Below are 15,398 nucleotides of genomic sequence, written 5' to 3' on the forward strand. Positions count from 1 at the left end.
TTAAAATTTATTAAATATTTTGGGTCTCCATCCTTAGAGGTTTTTAAGTCCTGGATTGACGAAGCCCTGGCTGGGATGATTTAGTTGGTGCTGGTCCTGCTTTGAGCAGGGGATTGGACTAGATGACCTCCTGAGGTCTCTTCCAACCCTAATATTCTATGATTCTATGTTTTTCTACAGTTTCATATATATTCTGTGTTGTAATTGAAATCAGTATATATTATTTTTTATTACAAATATTTGCACTGTAAAAATAATAAACAAAAGAAATAGTATTTTTCAATTCACCTCATACAAACACTATACTGCAATCCTTTTGTTGTGAAAGTGCAATTTACAAATATAGATTTTCTTTTTTTACATAACTGCACTCAAAAACAAAACAATGTAAAACTTCAGAGCCTGCAACTCAATCCTACTTCTTGTTTAGCCAATTGCGAAGACAAACAAGTTTGATTACATTTACAGGAGATAATGCTACCCTCTTCTTATTTACAATGTCACCAGAAAGTAAGAACAGGCATTGCAAGGTATTTACAAGCCAGATATGCTAAACATTTGTATGCCCCTTCATGCTTCGGCCACCATTCCAGAGGACATGTTTCCATGCTGATGACGCTCATTAAAAAAATGTGTTAATTAAATTTGTGACTAAACTCCTTGGGGGAGAATTATATGTCTCCTGCTCTGTTTTACCCACATTCTGCCATATATTTCATGTTACAGCAGTCTTGGATGATGACCCAGCACATGTTCATTTTAAGAACATTTTCACTGCAGATTTGACAAAATGCAAAGAAGGTATCAATGTGAGATTTCTAAAGATAGCTACAGCAAGGTTTAAGAAGCTGAAGTGCCTTCCAAAATCTGAAAGGGATGAGGTGTGGAGCACAATTTCAGATATCTTAAAAGAGCAACACTCTGATGCGGAAACTACAGAACCCGAACCATCAAAAAAGAAAATCAACCTTCTGCTGGTGGCATCTGACTCAGATAATGAAAATGAATATGCGTCGATCCGCACTGCTTTGGATTCTTATCAAGCAGAACCCTTCATTAGCATGGATGCATGTCCCCTGGAATGGTGGTTGAAGCATGAAGGGACATATGAATCTTTCATGCATCTGGCACGTAAATATCTTGCAACACGGCTACAACAGTGCCATGAGAATGCCTGTTCTCACTTTCAGGTGACATTATCTCCTGCAAATGTAAACAAATTTATTTGTTTTGACCAGCTGGCTGAACGAGAAGTAGGACTGAGTGGACTTGCAGGCTCTCAAATTTGACTTTGTTTTATTTTTGAATGCAGGTTTTTTGGTACATAATTCTACATTGGTAAATTCAACTTTCATGATAAAGAGATTGCGCTACAGTACTTGTATTAGGTGAATCGAAAAATACTATTTCTTTTGGTTTTTACAGTGCAAATACTTCTAATCAAAAATAAATATAAAGTGAGCATTGTACACTTTGTATTCTGTGTTGTAATTGAAATCAACATATTTGAAAATATAGAAAATACCCAAAAATATTTAAATAAATGGTATTCTACTATTGTTTAACAGTGCAATTAATCACAATTAATATTTTTAATTGCTTGACAGCCCTAAAAATTATATAAACTCCACCTGTATAACTCAGAGGTGAGACCAGGTTACCAGGAATTCACTTACTGGTCTCATGGGAAAGAGATGTAGGAATGATCTTTGTGTTTTTTCTCATCCTCATGAGGAATATTATGCTTTGTGACATCATGCAGAGATAATTGTTTATTAAATGTTTATTGAAAGTTCTGAATCGGAGCTAAAAAATTTAGGGCTTCTTCTGACAAGGTGCTGTGGCACTCGGCGCTCAGCAGAATCAGGCTCCTAAGGTTGGATGTCATTTTATAAACATACCTGGTGTCACAGTGACTGAGGTAAACTGACAATTCAGGCTCCTAAATCAATTGGGACGTTAAGACTTATTTTTCAAAAGTGGATCCTAAGTGCCCAAGTCAAAGTTTCATTGACTTTTAAATGGAGATTTAGGCTCCTAAGTTACTTAGGTCCTTTTGAAATGCTTAACCTGCCATCCCCTGCACAGAGGATCAACACCAGGCTTAGGCACCATTTAAATTCCTATCCAAGTCCTCAAAATATGATCTAAGAGGGGTGTGAGCCTTGTGCTGGATGTGGTTTCTACCCTTTGACCCCGAATCCAGATTGAGAACGCTTTGTGGCTCTGAACAGAAACACCAATCTGTCCAAATAGAGACCCATAATGGCCTGCATAGATCACAATGCAAGATCAGGGCCTATGTGAACTACAGAAGAGATTGTTATTAAGGCCAGAAGGGACTACTATGGCCGTTATCTGACCACCTACAGAACACAGGCTGGAGAACCTTACTTAGTAACGTTGGCATCCAACCCATAGCTTCTCTTTGCACTATAGTGTACATTGAAGAAAGATATCCAGTCTTGTCTTAAAGTCTGCAAGTGATGGAGAATCCACTACAAACCTGGGTAACTTGTTCCAGTGGTTAGTCACCTGGAGTGTTAAAAATTGCACCTTCTGGCTAGTCTGAATTTGTCTAGCTTCAGCTTCTAATCATTGGATCTCATTATGCCTTTTTCTGCTAGATTAAAAAGGTGCCCAAACACAAACAAACAGACAACAAAAAATGAGATCCTGTGTGTCAAGAGAGAAACACAAAGAAGTCTAATGATTGATGAGGACTGACTCTACAATGAGCTGCTCTGATTTTTTCTAGAGTATCATGGTGATGGGTTAAATACAAAACCTCCTGAGTGATTGTGCAGCAGTTGCCTTATGTAACTAAAACTAGGCTGAAAGCAATTCACAGATGTTCTCAATTACATAAAAACCATGTGCATTCAGAAGTGTCCATGTTATGAAATATGTTTGTGCCCCAATTTCTCAATGTGTTGTGTCCCTGGGGAATCCCTGGCTCTGGGGCCTCGGCAGCACAGTTAAGCAATCAGATTCTGAAGCTAAAAGTTTGTGGTTCACAAATAAATCAGATGTGTCTGGGTTTCTAAGGCACTTACTCACTGCGCAGCATCTCTAAAACATACTGTCCCTAAAACATACTGTCCTTCGACACCATCTGGCCTAGAGTAGTTCTGTTTCCATAACTTAGTCTGTATTCGCAAAAAGAAAAGGAGTACTTGTGGCACCTTAGAGACTAACCAATTTATTTGAGCATGAGCTTTCGTGAGCTATAGCTCACTTCATCGGATGCATACTGTGGAAACTGCAGAAGACATTATATACACAGAGACCATAAAACAATACCTCCTCCCACCCCACTCTCCTGCTGGTAATAACTTATCTAAAGTGATCATCAAGTTGGGCCATTTCCAGCACAAATCCAGGTTTTCTCACCCTCCGCACACCCACACACAAACTCACTCTCCTGCTGGTAATAGCCCATCCAAAGTGACCACTCTCTTTAAAATGTGTATGATGATCAAGGTGGGCCATTTCTAGCACAAATCCAGGTTTTCTCACCCCCCCCACCCCCCTCCAAAAACCACACACACAAACTAACTATTATCTCTACCGTCTCAGTGGTCGCTTTATTTTCTAAAGTTGTTTCCTAGCTGATAGAGGAAGCTGTGTCACAACTCTGTGTTGATAATCAAAAAGAATAAAGAATCAGATAGAATAAATAATTGGTGGTAATAATCCAAAAGGATAAATAACTGGTAATGTATCCAATAAGAGCCTGATCTGTAAAATAGCATGGTGGGGAAAAGAGCCTATTTAATGCAAAACTTAATACAAAAATAGTATCACTATTGTGACAGGGTTGGGCCAGATGGCTACAGGAGAGTGATAGAAGGCAGATATATTAGCCCCAGGTTAAGTAGGTTCCTTTTCCCTGGGTAAGGTAACAGGGAAGGTTCCAGAACAATCAGGAATTTTCTGGGAACAATTAATACAGACAGGCTGATTAGAACACCTGCAGCCAATCAAGAAGCTGCCAGAATAAGTTAAGACAGGCAGGTTAATCAGGGCACCTGGGTTTAAAAAGGAGCTCACTTCAGTTTGTGGTGTGCGTGCGAGGAGCTGAGAGTGAGAAGTTGTACTACTGGAAGACTGAGAAGTACAAGCATTATCAGACATCAGGAGGAAGGTTCTGTGGTGAGAATAAAGAAGGTGTTGGGAGGAGGCCATGGGGAAGTAGCCCAGGAAGTTGTAGCTGTCACACAGCTGTTACAGGAGCCACTGTAGACAGCTGCAATCCACAGGGCCCTGGGCTGGAACCCGGAGTAGAGGGTGGGCCCGGGTTCCCTCCATCCCCCCCAACTCCCTACTTGATACCAGAGGAGTTGAACTGGACTGTGGGTTCCACCAGAGTGGAAGGTCTCTGGCCTGTTCCCCGATCCACTAGGTGGATCAACAGAGACTGCAGGGATTGTTCTTCTTCCTTTCCCCATGCTGGCCAGTGATGAGGCTAACTGAGTGAACGTCAGATTTGAGCCATGAAAGTGGCCAAACTGAGGGCTGCCGTGAACCTCTGAGGCGAGCAAATCCACCAATAAGCACAGGACCCACCAAGGCAGAGGAGGAACTTTGTCACACTATGTTGAGTATGGAAAGACTAGAAAAAATAAATACTCATGAATGTTCTCGAGAAAACAAACAGTGAAAATGAGATCAACGCAAATAAAGATTAACTACTAAAATTCATTGCTGTGCACTCTATTTCTGTCCTTGGGTGTAATAAACTTTATTAGGGCTTAATTTTCTATAATCTGCACCTATTTAAAATGTGTGTCCAAAACAGATAATCGCATAAATGGATGTAACTCTTGCTCACATAGTTACCTTATACAGGTACTATGTGCTAATTTTTGAGAATTGAGTGGCCAATTCTGCAAACGCTTACACGTGTGAGTAACTATCCTTAGTAGCCTACTCGTATGCATAAGTCTTTTCAGGATCAATAACTTTAGCTGTGACCTTTTCTTTCATTTATTTACTGAGAGAGATGAACAGGATGTTACCTTAGGGAATTTTTTACCCACCACTTAAATATGGAGTTCTGTTTCTCAAAGGTATGGTTATTCTCTCTAATCAAGCCCCTGTTTTATCTACTCTAGATTTATTGATTGTCCTATATCATATGATCTCATTTTCTCTGACAATACAGATGTGTAGACAAGTGACTTACACTCAAGTGAGTGATGGACTTGGGAATGTTTAGGCCAGTAGAGATTTGTTGCGTGTGGCCAGTGACATGCTTTGTTCTTGGGAAGGAGAAAATGTTATGCTTTTTGTGTATGTGTTACTGACTGGCCCAAGTAGTAGACTTCTTAGCAGCAGGGCAAAAGACACTATAGTGGGAGTCACTGGAGGATGTCAGGTTAAGGCAAAGTTAAAGGAAAAGTTGTAAGCTTTGCCAGAAATGACGAAGCCACTTCCCGATCTGAAGGTAACAGCCTGGTTGATGATAGCTTAATTGACGTCATATTGGCTTAGCAGTTTAGGAGACAGGAGTTATCATCTGGACATGTCATGAAGGTGTCAAGAACTGTGCAACTCAGTCTCATACCCACTCAGCTGCCAATATCCGACCACTTCCACCTTCAGTTAAGTGTTCAGCACTTGTCCTCAGCATTGTCAGTGCCCCTTGAAGAAAGATGTTATTGATAATGTGTGTTATATCCCTCTGGTACCTTGGGAAATTATAGAAACAGACACTGGCTAGCAACAGGCTGCATGGTTAAGCTGACAAAAATGTTCCCAGAGTCTGTAATTGAGACAGAAGTTGGAAAAGTATCCCTTGGTATCCTCTCAAGAGAGGAAAACTAGGTGATCTGCACTCGCCGAACTCAAATTTCAGATAGAAAGTTAGAACACAAATCTGTCATATTCAGCTACATTCAGCTCACAGTATTTTGACTTAAAGTTTCATGCACATGAATCTGGTGGGGGAAGAGAGCTCTTAAGAAATGAAATGTTTGCATCCATGTGTTTGGCCCAGGATATGAGAGAGAAGGTGGGTGAGGTAATATCTTTTATTGGACCAACTTCTGTGGAGATCAAACTTGCCTCTTTCACCAACAGAAGTTAGTCCAATAAAAGATATTACCTCACCCACCTTGTCTCTTCAGAAATTAAATGTTTTTTGCACTTCTCTATAGATAGATACATATCCAGCTTTTAAAAAGAAGCAATGAATGGTGTCATTTTCTTGAATAGATTGTTTTTCATCCAGTAAATTTGTAAGATTTATTAGTAGGTTGGGGGCAGAGGAATCAATTAATATTCATTATGGCTACTGAGGAAATATAATGTATTTGCTATCTTGAGATCGGGGGGGTATCTTCCAATGGGCTATATCTTCCGTTGTGTCTTGTTGGAATAATGTATTTATTGTATAGTGAAACTCTGACATGTGGGAACCTCTTCTGTACCCTGCCAGCTCTGAATTCCCTCCTCTGCATTAAGCTAATGAAAAGACTTCTCTCTCATGTGTGTGTTTGCTACTTACAAAGTCTCCGATTGAATCAAAGAATCTCACTATTTCTCTTTCTTGGTTACTTACAAAGCCTCCAATTGAATCATTGAATCTCACTATTTCTCTTTCTTGGTTATTTCCTCCAGTGTCATTTCTTTATTCCTTGGTGAAGTTACTTTGTAAGATAATATTAGCTGAACCTTTTAAAAATCACTCCCATGCTGTAACCTTTGTCTTGACTTCTTGATCTTTCACGCTCTACGTCTCACTCACCTGGCTAGATGGTTTTTCCTCGCCTCAATCATGGATTTCTCTCTAATGACCAGCATGTCTTTAGCCGACGAATCCTTAAGGTAGATGTGTTGAATCTACGTCTTCTGGCTTGCTGTGCTTCCTTCTGAATTATGTTTCCTTATTAGCTAATAGCACCTTATTGCCATTGTAAGTTATAAATACAATGAGCCAAATCCTGAGAGGCCTGCTCAGTTTTTAACTCAACCAAAATTCCGTGTGAACATAGTGAGAGTTCTGCCTATGTAAGGAAGGAGTGAAAACTAAGGCCTTGAGGGTCTGGCTCTTTGTGTGAGTCATGGGGGGGAAGAGGGGAGATTAAGGATAGTTCTGTATGCTATACTTGCACCATATGAATAATAGTAGTAATCACACAATAAAATAGATCAGTCCAAATCCGCAAGTCTTAACTGGAATTTCTTTACTTAGGCAAAATGCAGTGGGAGATTTCCTGTCTGAGACAAAATTGGGTAGAGTCTTCAGGATTTGCAGTGGAATTTTCAAGTCTCTGAGTCATTTAGGAGTATGAATCACATTGAATGGCAATAGGATTTGTGCTCCCAATTCACATAGGCACTTCTGAAAATCCCTCCCTAATTTGTGGGTGGACCATATTAAACACAATTCTGTTCCTGTCTTGTTCAGATTGGTATCCTGTCCAGATGTTGTTAAGAGTTATGATCTAACCTTTTCATGGGGATTTCTACTGTTAACTCTGCATGTCAGAACAATCAGCTTGGATCCTAAAGGCTGGGCTATTGGCGTTCACCAGGGGATCAGTAGCTGGTAATCTGAGTAGTGAAATTCATTCTGAGATCAGGAGTGCTCCTGCTTCTGAACAAGCTTTTCTGGCTGTTTAACTGAAACAAGTGTATACTACTAAATTCTTTAGTGTTAAAATTTCAAGTAGAGATGTAGGCTCATCTTTTCTTTATCTCCTGGCAAAGTATGGTGCAAGTGGAGCATTTTAATATCATTACATTTCAGTTGTATTAGAGCAGTGGTTCTCAACCTGTGGCCACTTGTGGCCCATTCAGCATAGAGCTGCGGCCCATGTGACATCCTCAGAGCCATACAGGTAGTAATGGATGCAGCCCACGTAACACATTGTAGGCCACATATACGGCCCACAATGGTAAATAGGTTGAGAACCACTGTAGTAGAGGGATGTCATTAAATATGTTTTGATTCCTTTATTATCTACTAAATGGTGGTAGTACAAGTGTTTTCTATGCTCGTATTTGCTATGAGGCCCAGTACTGCACAACTTACTCAGACAAAACTCCTGCTGGAAGCTGTGGGTCAAAATCCTGAATAAGGGATCAGTCAAAACTGAAAAAAAAGACCTTAATGGCCCATTGGGAGTCTTGTCTGAATAGGGATTGCGTGATTGGGACATTCAATGTTAAAATCCTTTGGAAAAAGAAAAGGAGTACTTGTGGCTCCTTTTCTTTTTGCGAATACAGACTAACACGGCTGTTACTCTAAAATCCTTTGGGATAGTCTTTGGAAAAATATGGGTCAGATCAAAAGGAGGTGCTGAGTACTCAACACTTCTGAAAATCAGGTTATTCCATTGCCTAACTATGGACTGTGGAGCCTAATTTAGACACCCAGTTTTGAAAATCTTTGAAAATCACCCACAGAGCTAACAGGTTCCCTGCATGCCAATAAAACTCTAGGGGGCAAACTTCTCTTGGATATGTGAACAAACCATCAGCTTTGTGCATATATTAGAGATGAGATCTGCTTGGCAGATCTGAACAGAGAATTTTGACCTACAGTTGTAGCTTTCTAATTAGACACACCCCTGCATGCCACAGTGCTCTTGCAGACTTTGGAGGAATCTGAGTCTTTTCACAGGTTCTCTCTACTGTCTCTTATTTAACCAAACAAAACCTTTCAGTAGCCTACAGTAATTTCACCCAAACCATGCAGTGTCCCCATGCAGTGTTTGGGGCCATTCTTCCAGGATGCTATAATCCTTTACTATAAGGCTGTATCCAAGGCATTCACCTTAAAAAGCATCCAGTCAAATTTGCCTTATTGTCACCATGCATTAAAGCTAGGGTGAGATGTGATCCATGATCCACGTGGAAGAGCTCTCCTCACCCACATGTACGCACATGCACCATAACTGGCTGTCTTCAAATCTTAACCATCACTATGGGACAAGCCATTCAAACAATTTTGGCATTGCTATCAGAAGGACCTATCCCCCTACCATGCCCCCTGCTGGTTTCTCTCCTACTCAGTGTAGTTAGTTTGCTGTTAGCATTTGTGTTGTTTTTTTTTCACATCACAATGTTTGTCTGAACTTCCTACAGGGTGATCAAGGTCAAGATGGAGCTGCTGGCCCACCGGGTCCCCCAGGACCACCGGGTGCAAGAGGTCCCCCTGGAGATACAGGAAAAGATGGCCCCAGGGGACCACAAGGCCTCCCTGTAAGAAATGATAAATACAGAGTATTCACATTGTAAAACAGAATGGGTGCTCTCTAAGAATGCCCACAATGTACTTCATCTGGGAGCCACCTGGCACACGGCCATGCCTCTCTGGGCCATGTGGAGGTACTAGTAGGGGAAGGGGATATTAGGAGCCTTTTCCTGCCCTGTGATGCTGCATCAGGATATGCTAGGATTCTCACCTAGCACTTGAGATCATTAGGAAAGGGAGCTATGACATAGGGGAATAAAGTATGGCTGCCGGGAGACCAGGTCTGGCAGCTGGGGTGTCTAACCAGGCCCCAGGGTCTCCAGAACTTGCTAGCAGGGAATGTGTGCTTCTCTTTAAAGAGGGCAAAAGTGTGTACCCTACCCTGCAGCATGGATGCCTGCCCAGAGGGCCCATCCTGCATGGTGCCAGCATGCTGGCTCTGGTTACTAGCAGTGCTCACCACTGCTAGGCTTTTAGCCCACAAAGTTTGAGTTTCTCTTTCCCTATCACAACTGGAGGAGAATAGTCACCATAGGTGGCCTCAGAGCTGCTTCTAATGATTCCTCTGGATGTAACCTAATAAGTCTCTTTAATTCTCTATAACTGTCTGGTCGTTAGAGAAATGGTAGCTTCACAATAGGTGAAATTAATTATCCTGGAAAAGTTGTGGGCTAGAGATGGGAGCTGACTTCTGCAGAAGTCTGGTCGTTAGAGAAATGGTAGCTTCACAATAGGTGAAATTAATTATCCTGGAAAACTTGTGGGCTAGAGATGGGAGCTGACTTCTGCAGAAGTCAGAATATTTTTTTAAATTTATAAAAAAGCAAAGTTTATTTCCTTCCTGATGAGTAACCTTCACCCATCCCATTGCAAATCTCCAACTCATTGGTAATTCATTTAAAAAAAAAATCAGAATGTAAAATCAATGAACTTCTCAGTAATTATTTTTTAACTTTTTGGAGGATAAAGGGTTTTGGTGCAAATATCCGTAATTAGTTTCACTGACTTGGTTAACCTCTTTCCCCAGGGCTTAAAAGGAGAGCCAGGGGAAGCTGGAGTGATGGTTAGTAGTATTATTCCTGCCATGTAGTGTCAGCACAAATGGATTCATTATGCTTCATTAGTGTGGAATGTTTGCCTAGCTCAGACATGCATGTAGTTTTTGGCTTGGGTGTCCTATTTACTCCCCTCCATAACTACACAGAGCAAATTATTTTGTTTGTGCCATTGCTTGCTAATTAAAAAGTATGCTAAGCTACACATTACCAGAGATGGACAATTGTTGAGCTTAGAAAGTTGTACAGGAAACATAAGCAATCAGATACTGCCTTGATACTTCAGCCCTCTCAGATGCACCATAAGACCCTACTTCACCATAAAGAAAAGAGGTGAGTCTCTTGTCTTCTAGCTCTTCTAAAAAGCTCCTTTGCTCCCACTTTCCCCACCCCTGCCTCCTCTGTGGTCCCCCTGGAGATACAGGAAAAGGTACACTTCCAAAATTTGGATTCTAATTAGTCAAGGAAGTAGTTTTGCATTTTGTGAATTTTGGGGTAGTTTTTATTTTCGCTGAGATTTTTTTTTTAATTGGTGAAAATGTTGTTAATGCTACTTACCAGCGTCACTACAGCTACAATGCCAAGATGAGTTTCACAAGTATCTAATTGTGAAATTTGGGAACAGAATCTGGCTGACATGATGATGATTCATTGGTGCCACCCACTTCCCCTAGGACACAGTTTATATTTTTCAGGGGAGGGTTAATTCTTAAGGGACACCGTTGGTAAATGTGGATTATTTTCACTCGTTTTCCTGCACCTTCCTCAAACCAAGAAAAGAAGGTTGAGAGAAGAAAAAGTTCTGAGCACTGAACCGCGTAGAAGACCATGAAGTATTACACCTTTGCAGCTTTAAAAAAATATTAGGTTTTGGTTTTGGTTCTTGGGGGTTTTTTTACACCTCTGGATTACCTACTTCGTCATATGCAACAAAAAGCAAGATCACTCAGTATCTGAAAGTTGGTCAAAGAACCAGAGAAAAAAATTATCCTGGCTATCCCAAGTAAAAGCAAGAGAAGAAGCAGAGAAATCACAGCGAAGACTGTGAAGAATTTATTGTCAACAGACAAAAGAAGGTATGGAAGAGAGAGAGGGCCCCCTGGAGATACAGGAAAAAATGGACCCAGGGGACCACCCTAGGGGGTAGTAAGTGCTGCAAGGTCTTTGCTGAATCTACTTGGATGTGTTTGGTTTAGCATAGGTATCACCCACAGTGGAGTGGGTAAGGTCATGTGCAACCACAAAATGGGGAATAACTGGCGAGGTGGTAGTACTGTGGAAAAGGATCTGGGGGGTTATAGTGAATCACAAATTGAGTCAAAAATGGAATGCAGCTATGAAAAAGGCTAATATCATTCTGGAGTGTGTTAACAGGAGTGTTGTATGTAAGACATGGGAAGTAATTGTCCTGCTCTACTGGTAAGACCTCAGCGGGAGTACTGTGTCCAATTCTGGGCACCACACTTTGGGAAAGATGTGGTCAAATTGGAGATAGTCCAGAGAGCAACAAAATCAATAAAAGGTTTAAAAAAACCTGAAGAAACTTAAAACACAAAACAAAATTGGGCATGTTTAGTCTTGAGAAAAGAAGATTGAGGGGGGACCTGATAAGTCGTCAAATACGTTAAGGGCTGTTATAAAGAGGATGGGGCTCCATTGTTCTCCATGTCCACTGAAGTTAGGACAAGAAGTAACTGGCTTAATCTGCAACAAAGGAGATTTAGTCTAGCTATTCAGAAAAGCTTTCTAACTGTAGGGGTAATTTAACTCTGGAATAGGCTTCCAAGGGACGCTGTGGAATCCCCATCTTTGGGGGTTTTGAAGAACAGGTTAGACAAACACCTGTCAAGAATGATCTAGGTTTACTTGGTCCTGCCTCAGAGCTGGGGGCTGGACTTGATGACCTCTTGAGGTCCCTTCCAGCCCAACATTTCTATGATTCTGTGGTGACGCTAGCACTGTAATGAACTGACTGTTTACTCTCTATCACCTTTTAAATTGAACAGTAGTTCATTTCCACCTGTTACAACAACTCAAACAGCTCTAAATCCATCTCCTCAAACCATGGAGTGAAGGGATTTCCTTCCCAGCTAGGTACAGTTGTTGTAACGCCCTTTGGACCGTTTTCCCCTTCCTCACATAGGATAGCCACTTGGAAACCTGTCTGTTAAGATCCTGAAACCCACTAAATAACTAGTGTTGCTGACTCACAATGTGACAATAGATCATGGCAGTTGTGCCTGTTTATGTCAGGGATGAATTATATTATATAATTATATATATATATATATTATATAAATTATATATTATATATATATATATATATATAATATTATATATATATATTATATAAATATAATTATATTATAAACCCCCCATCTTTGGGGGTTTTGAAGAACAGGTTAGACAAACACCTGTCAAGAATGATCTAGGTTTACTTGGTCCTGCCTCAGAGCTGGGGGCTGGACTTGATGACCTCTTGAGGTCCCTTCCAGCCCAACATTTCTATGATTCTGTGGTGACGCTAGCACTGTAATGAACTGACTGTTTACTCTCTATCACCTTTTAAATTGAACAGTAGTTCATTTCCACCTGTTACAACAACTCAAACAGCTCTAAATCCATCTCCTCAAACCATGGAGTGAAGGGATTTCCTTCCCAGCTAGGTACAGTTGTTGTAACGCCCTTTGGACCGTTTTCCCCTTCCTCACATAGGATAGCCACTTGGAAACCTGTCTGTTAAGATCCTGAAACCCACTAAATAACTAGTGTTGCTGACTCACAATGTGACAATAGATCATGGCAGTTGTGCCTGTTTATGTCAGGGATGAATTTGTCCCACCGCCTGGAATCTAATCTATATTATCTCATAAACAGCTATATTTACAAACTACTCTAATGCTGCTTTACTGACCAATCACCTGCTTCCCCACCAGCAGATTATTGGAAAGCACTGGTGTTGTGGACATCCTCCGTTGACCATATTTTTGAGTCCCACTATGGAATATAAAATAGCCGACATAACCAAGCTCAACAAGTTCACCTGTAACATTTCAATTATTTGTTCTGTGCAGAGGTCTAGCATGGAGTTATGGTACTGAGTCAGGTTCCAAAACACTTTATGGGTCATTTTTCATACATAAAATATAAATCTTTAGGGAGCATTTTCTTTACTATTTGTGGTGTAAAGTGCATTGATACTGAGAGTGTTTGTTTGTCTGTAGTAATGCTGATAAATAACAAAAACAGACATAGGCATCCTCGCCATTTTCTACAGAGCTGTAAACATTTGTAGACATATATTTTTAAATCCTGTTATGCTTTTATTTCCAAATAAATATACTGATAAATTTGACTTTTAACAGGGTGTAAGGGGACCTTCAGGACTAAAGGTAGGTGGTAAACATTTTATTAAACCTCTAATTTTAACAAGGCCAGAACCTTCAAAATGCCTGTATGTGCCTGGGCAGGGTTGCACACATTTTTTCAGTTTGATGTAATCTCCTCCTCATCAGTTGCATCTATGAATGCCAGAGAATCAAATTGGCCATAGCCTGGAAACTGAAAAGTTAATTTTTTATTGCATCTTCTGGACAGAAAGTATGCTAATTGTTAAGAGAAGTAAAACAATGAAATTTCAAATGAGGAGGGGGGAATTTGCTTTTTTAATTTTAGCATATTGTAGGCACACTGGATTTTTTGGCATTTCAGGAGAAGATAATGTAGATCAATAGCAGAACAATATTTCTACTTCAACTGATAATTTTAAAAATGAGTATGATTATTTCATGTTATCTCTCTCTTATTTCCCTTCCTTTGTTTTTCGTTTTTGAAGGGTGAGCCTGGTTTTCCAGGGAGAAAGGTAAGATATTGATTCTTCTTCCTTTTTTAAAAAAAAAAAGTTCACCGCCACACAAAATGCTTTGTGAGCCATTTGTAGAAACAAGGTTCAACAAGGCCCTAGTCATGGTTGATTGCACTGATTCACACTTTATATTCTTCAGGATTTCTAGCACATGTTCAATTAAAGAATAACAATTCTGTGACCTTGAAACAGACATTGTTGTGCCATCAGCATGTTTTTCATTATGGTGATCAGCCCAGAAGCAGTAATTACATTAGCCCCATCGACAAAGAATAAAATAGCCAAAATGCCACACAAGGTTGTAGATGTGAGTCCTTTTGCTGAATTAATTGAAAATAAAATGGGTGAATTTTTGAGAATGCTTCTCTCCATCAGGCCAGCATTGGTTAGTCTGAATCTCTCGTAGGACTGACCAAACAAAGACATCACCATACTCTGAGGAGTGGAGCCCACTGGACATAATCTCTGTGTTTGGAGAAAGTATACTCTCTGGCAAGGAAGGAGAGCAGCTTACACACACACTGTCTGCTCTTCTACAGGATACTGGCCTTTCATCGAGGAGGACAAACTGTTGCTCTAAGTAGCCCACTGAAAACCAGGGAGCCTTGCATGAGCAATCCTGTCTATCCAGTTTTTATACTGGTGCCCAAAGCTGTTCTATATCAATGCCTTCCAGAGAATTGAAACCAAAACTCCAAAAGGCTCATGCCTTACTTCCTCCTTACTTCCCTAAGGCAATCAAGGACTTGTGTGTTTCTGGGCAGAATTTGGCTCCGAATCTTCAATATATAAGGGTTAAACTCTATCATTCTCTAGTTATGAACAATCTTTAATTTAAATGTAACAATGAAAGCAAGTGACTAGCTAAACCTGTGAATCTCCTTTTTGACAAGTTAGAATTCTTAGTGAATATAATGCATTCAATTTCCAAAATGCAGGTAGAACCTTCCTGTATATTATGGGCCAGATTTGCAAAGGCCTGTTGACTTCCAATCAGAGTTAGGCACTTAACCTGCTTAGGCTCTTATGAAAATCCCAATTGGCACCTAAAAACCCTGTAAATCTGGCTCTATCCCATGAGCGCATCAGAGTTATGGTGATAAGTATAATTGAGCTCTTACCCAGTGGTAACATTGGCTGGCATATTGGACCTGTGTATTTTCACGGTTTGATAGACACACTATGTATATTTTTATTTCACCAGGGTGATGATGGGATCCCAGGACAGCCAGGGCTTCAAGGGCCTAAGGTAAATTTCAGCTCTATATCTGTC

General features: G+C 40.4%; 1 protein-coding gene across 1 annotated transcript in view; it reads left to right on the forward strand.

Annotated features, from left to right (window-relative positions):
- Positions 1–15,398, forward strand: part of COL23A1 (collagen type XXIII alpha 1 chain) — a 346,638-nt gene that overhangs the window by 310,685 nt on the left and 20,555 nt on the right. The window contains exons 9-13 of the mRNA XM_077824679.1: positions 9,097–9,213; positions 10,233–10,268; positions 13,626–13,652; positions 14,096–14,122; positions 15,330–15,374. Coding sequence (XP_077680805.1) covers positions 9,097–9,213; positions 10,233–10,268; positions 13,626–13,652; positions 14,096–14,122; positions 15,330–15,374 — 252 coding nt within the window. The remainder of the gene's footprint in view (positions 1–9,096; positions 9,214–10,232; positions 10,269–13,625; positions 13,653–14,095; positions 14,123–15,329; positions 15,375–15,398) is intronic.

This window comes from Eretmochelys imbricata, chromosome 8, assembly GCF_965152235.1.
Source record: "Eretmochelys imbricata isolate rEreImb1 chromosome 8, rEreImb1.hap1, whole genome shotgun sequence".
Classification (NCBI taxonomy): Eukaryota; Metazoa; Chordata; order Testudines; family Cheloniidae; genus Eretmochelys; species Eretmochelys imbricata.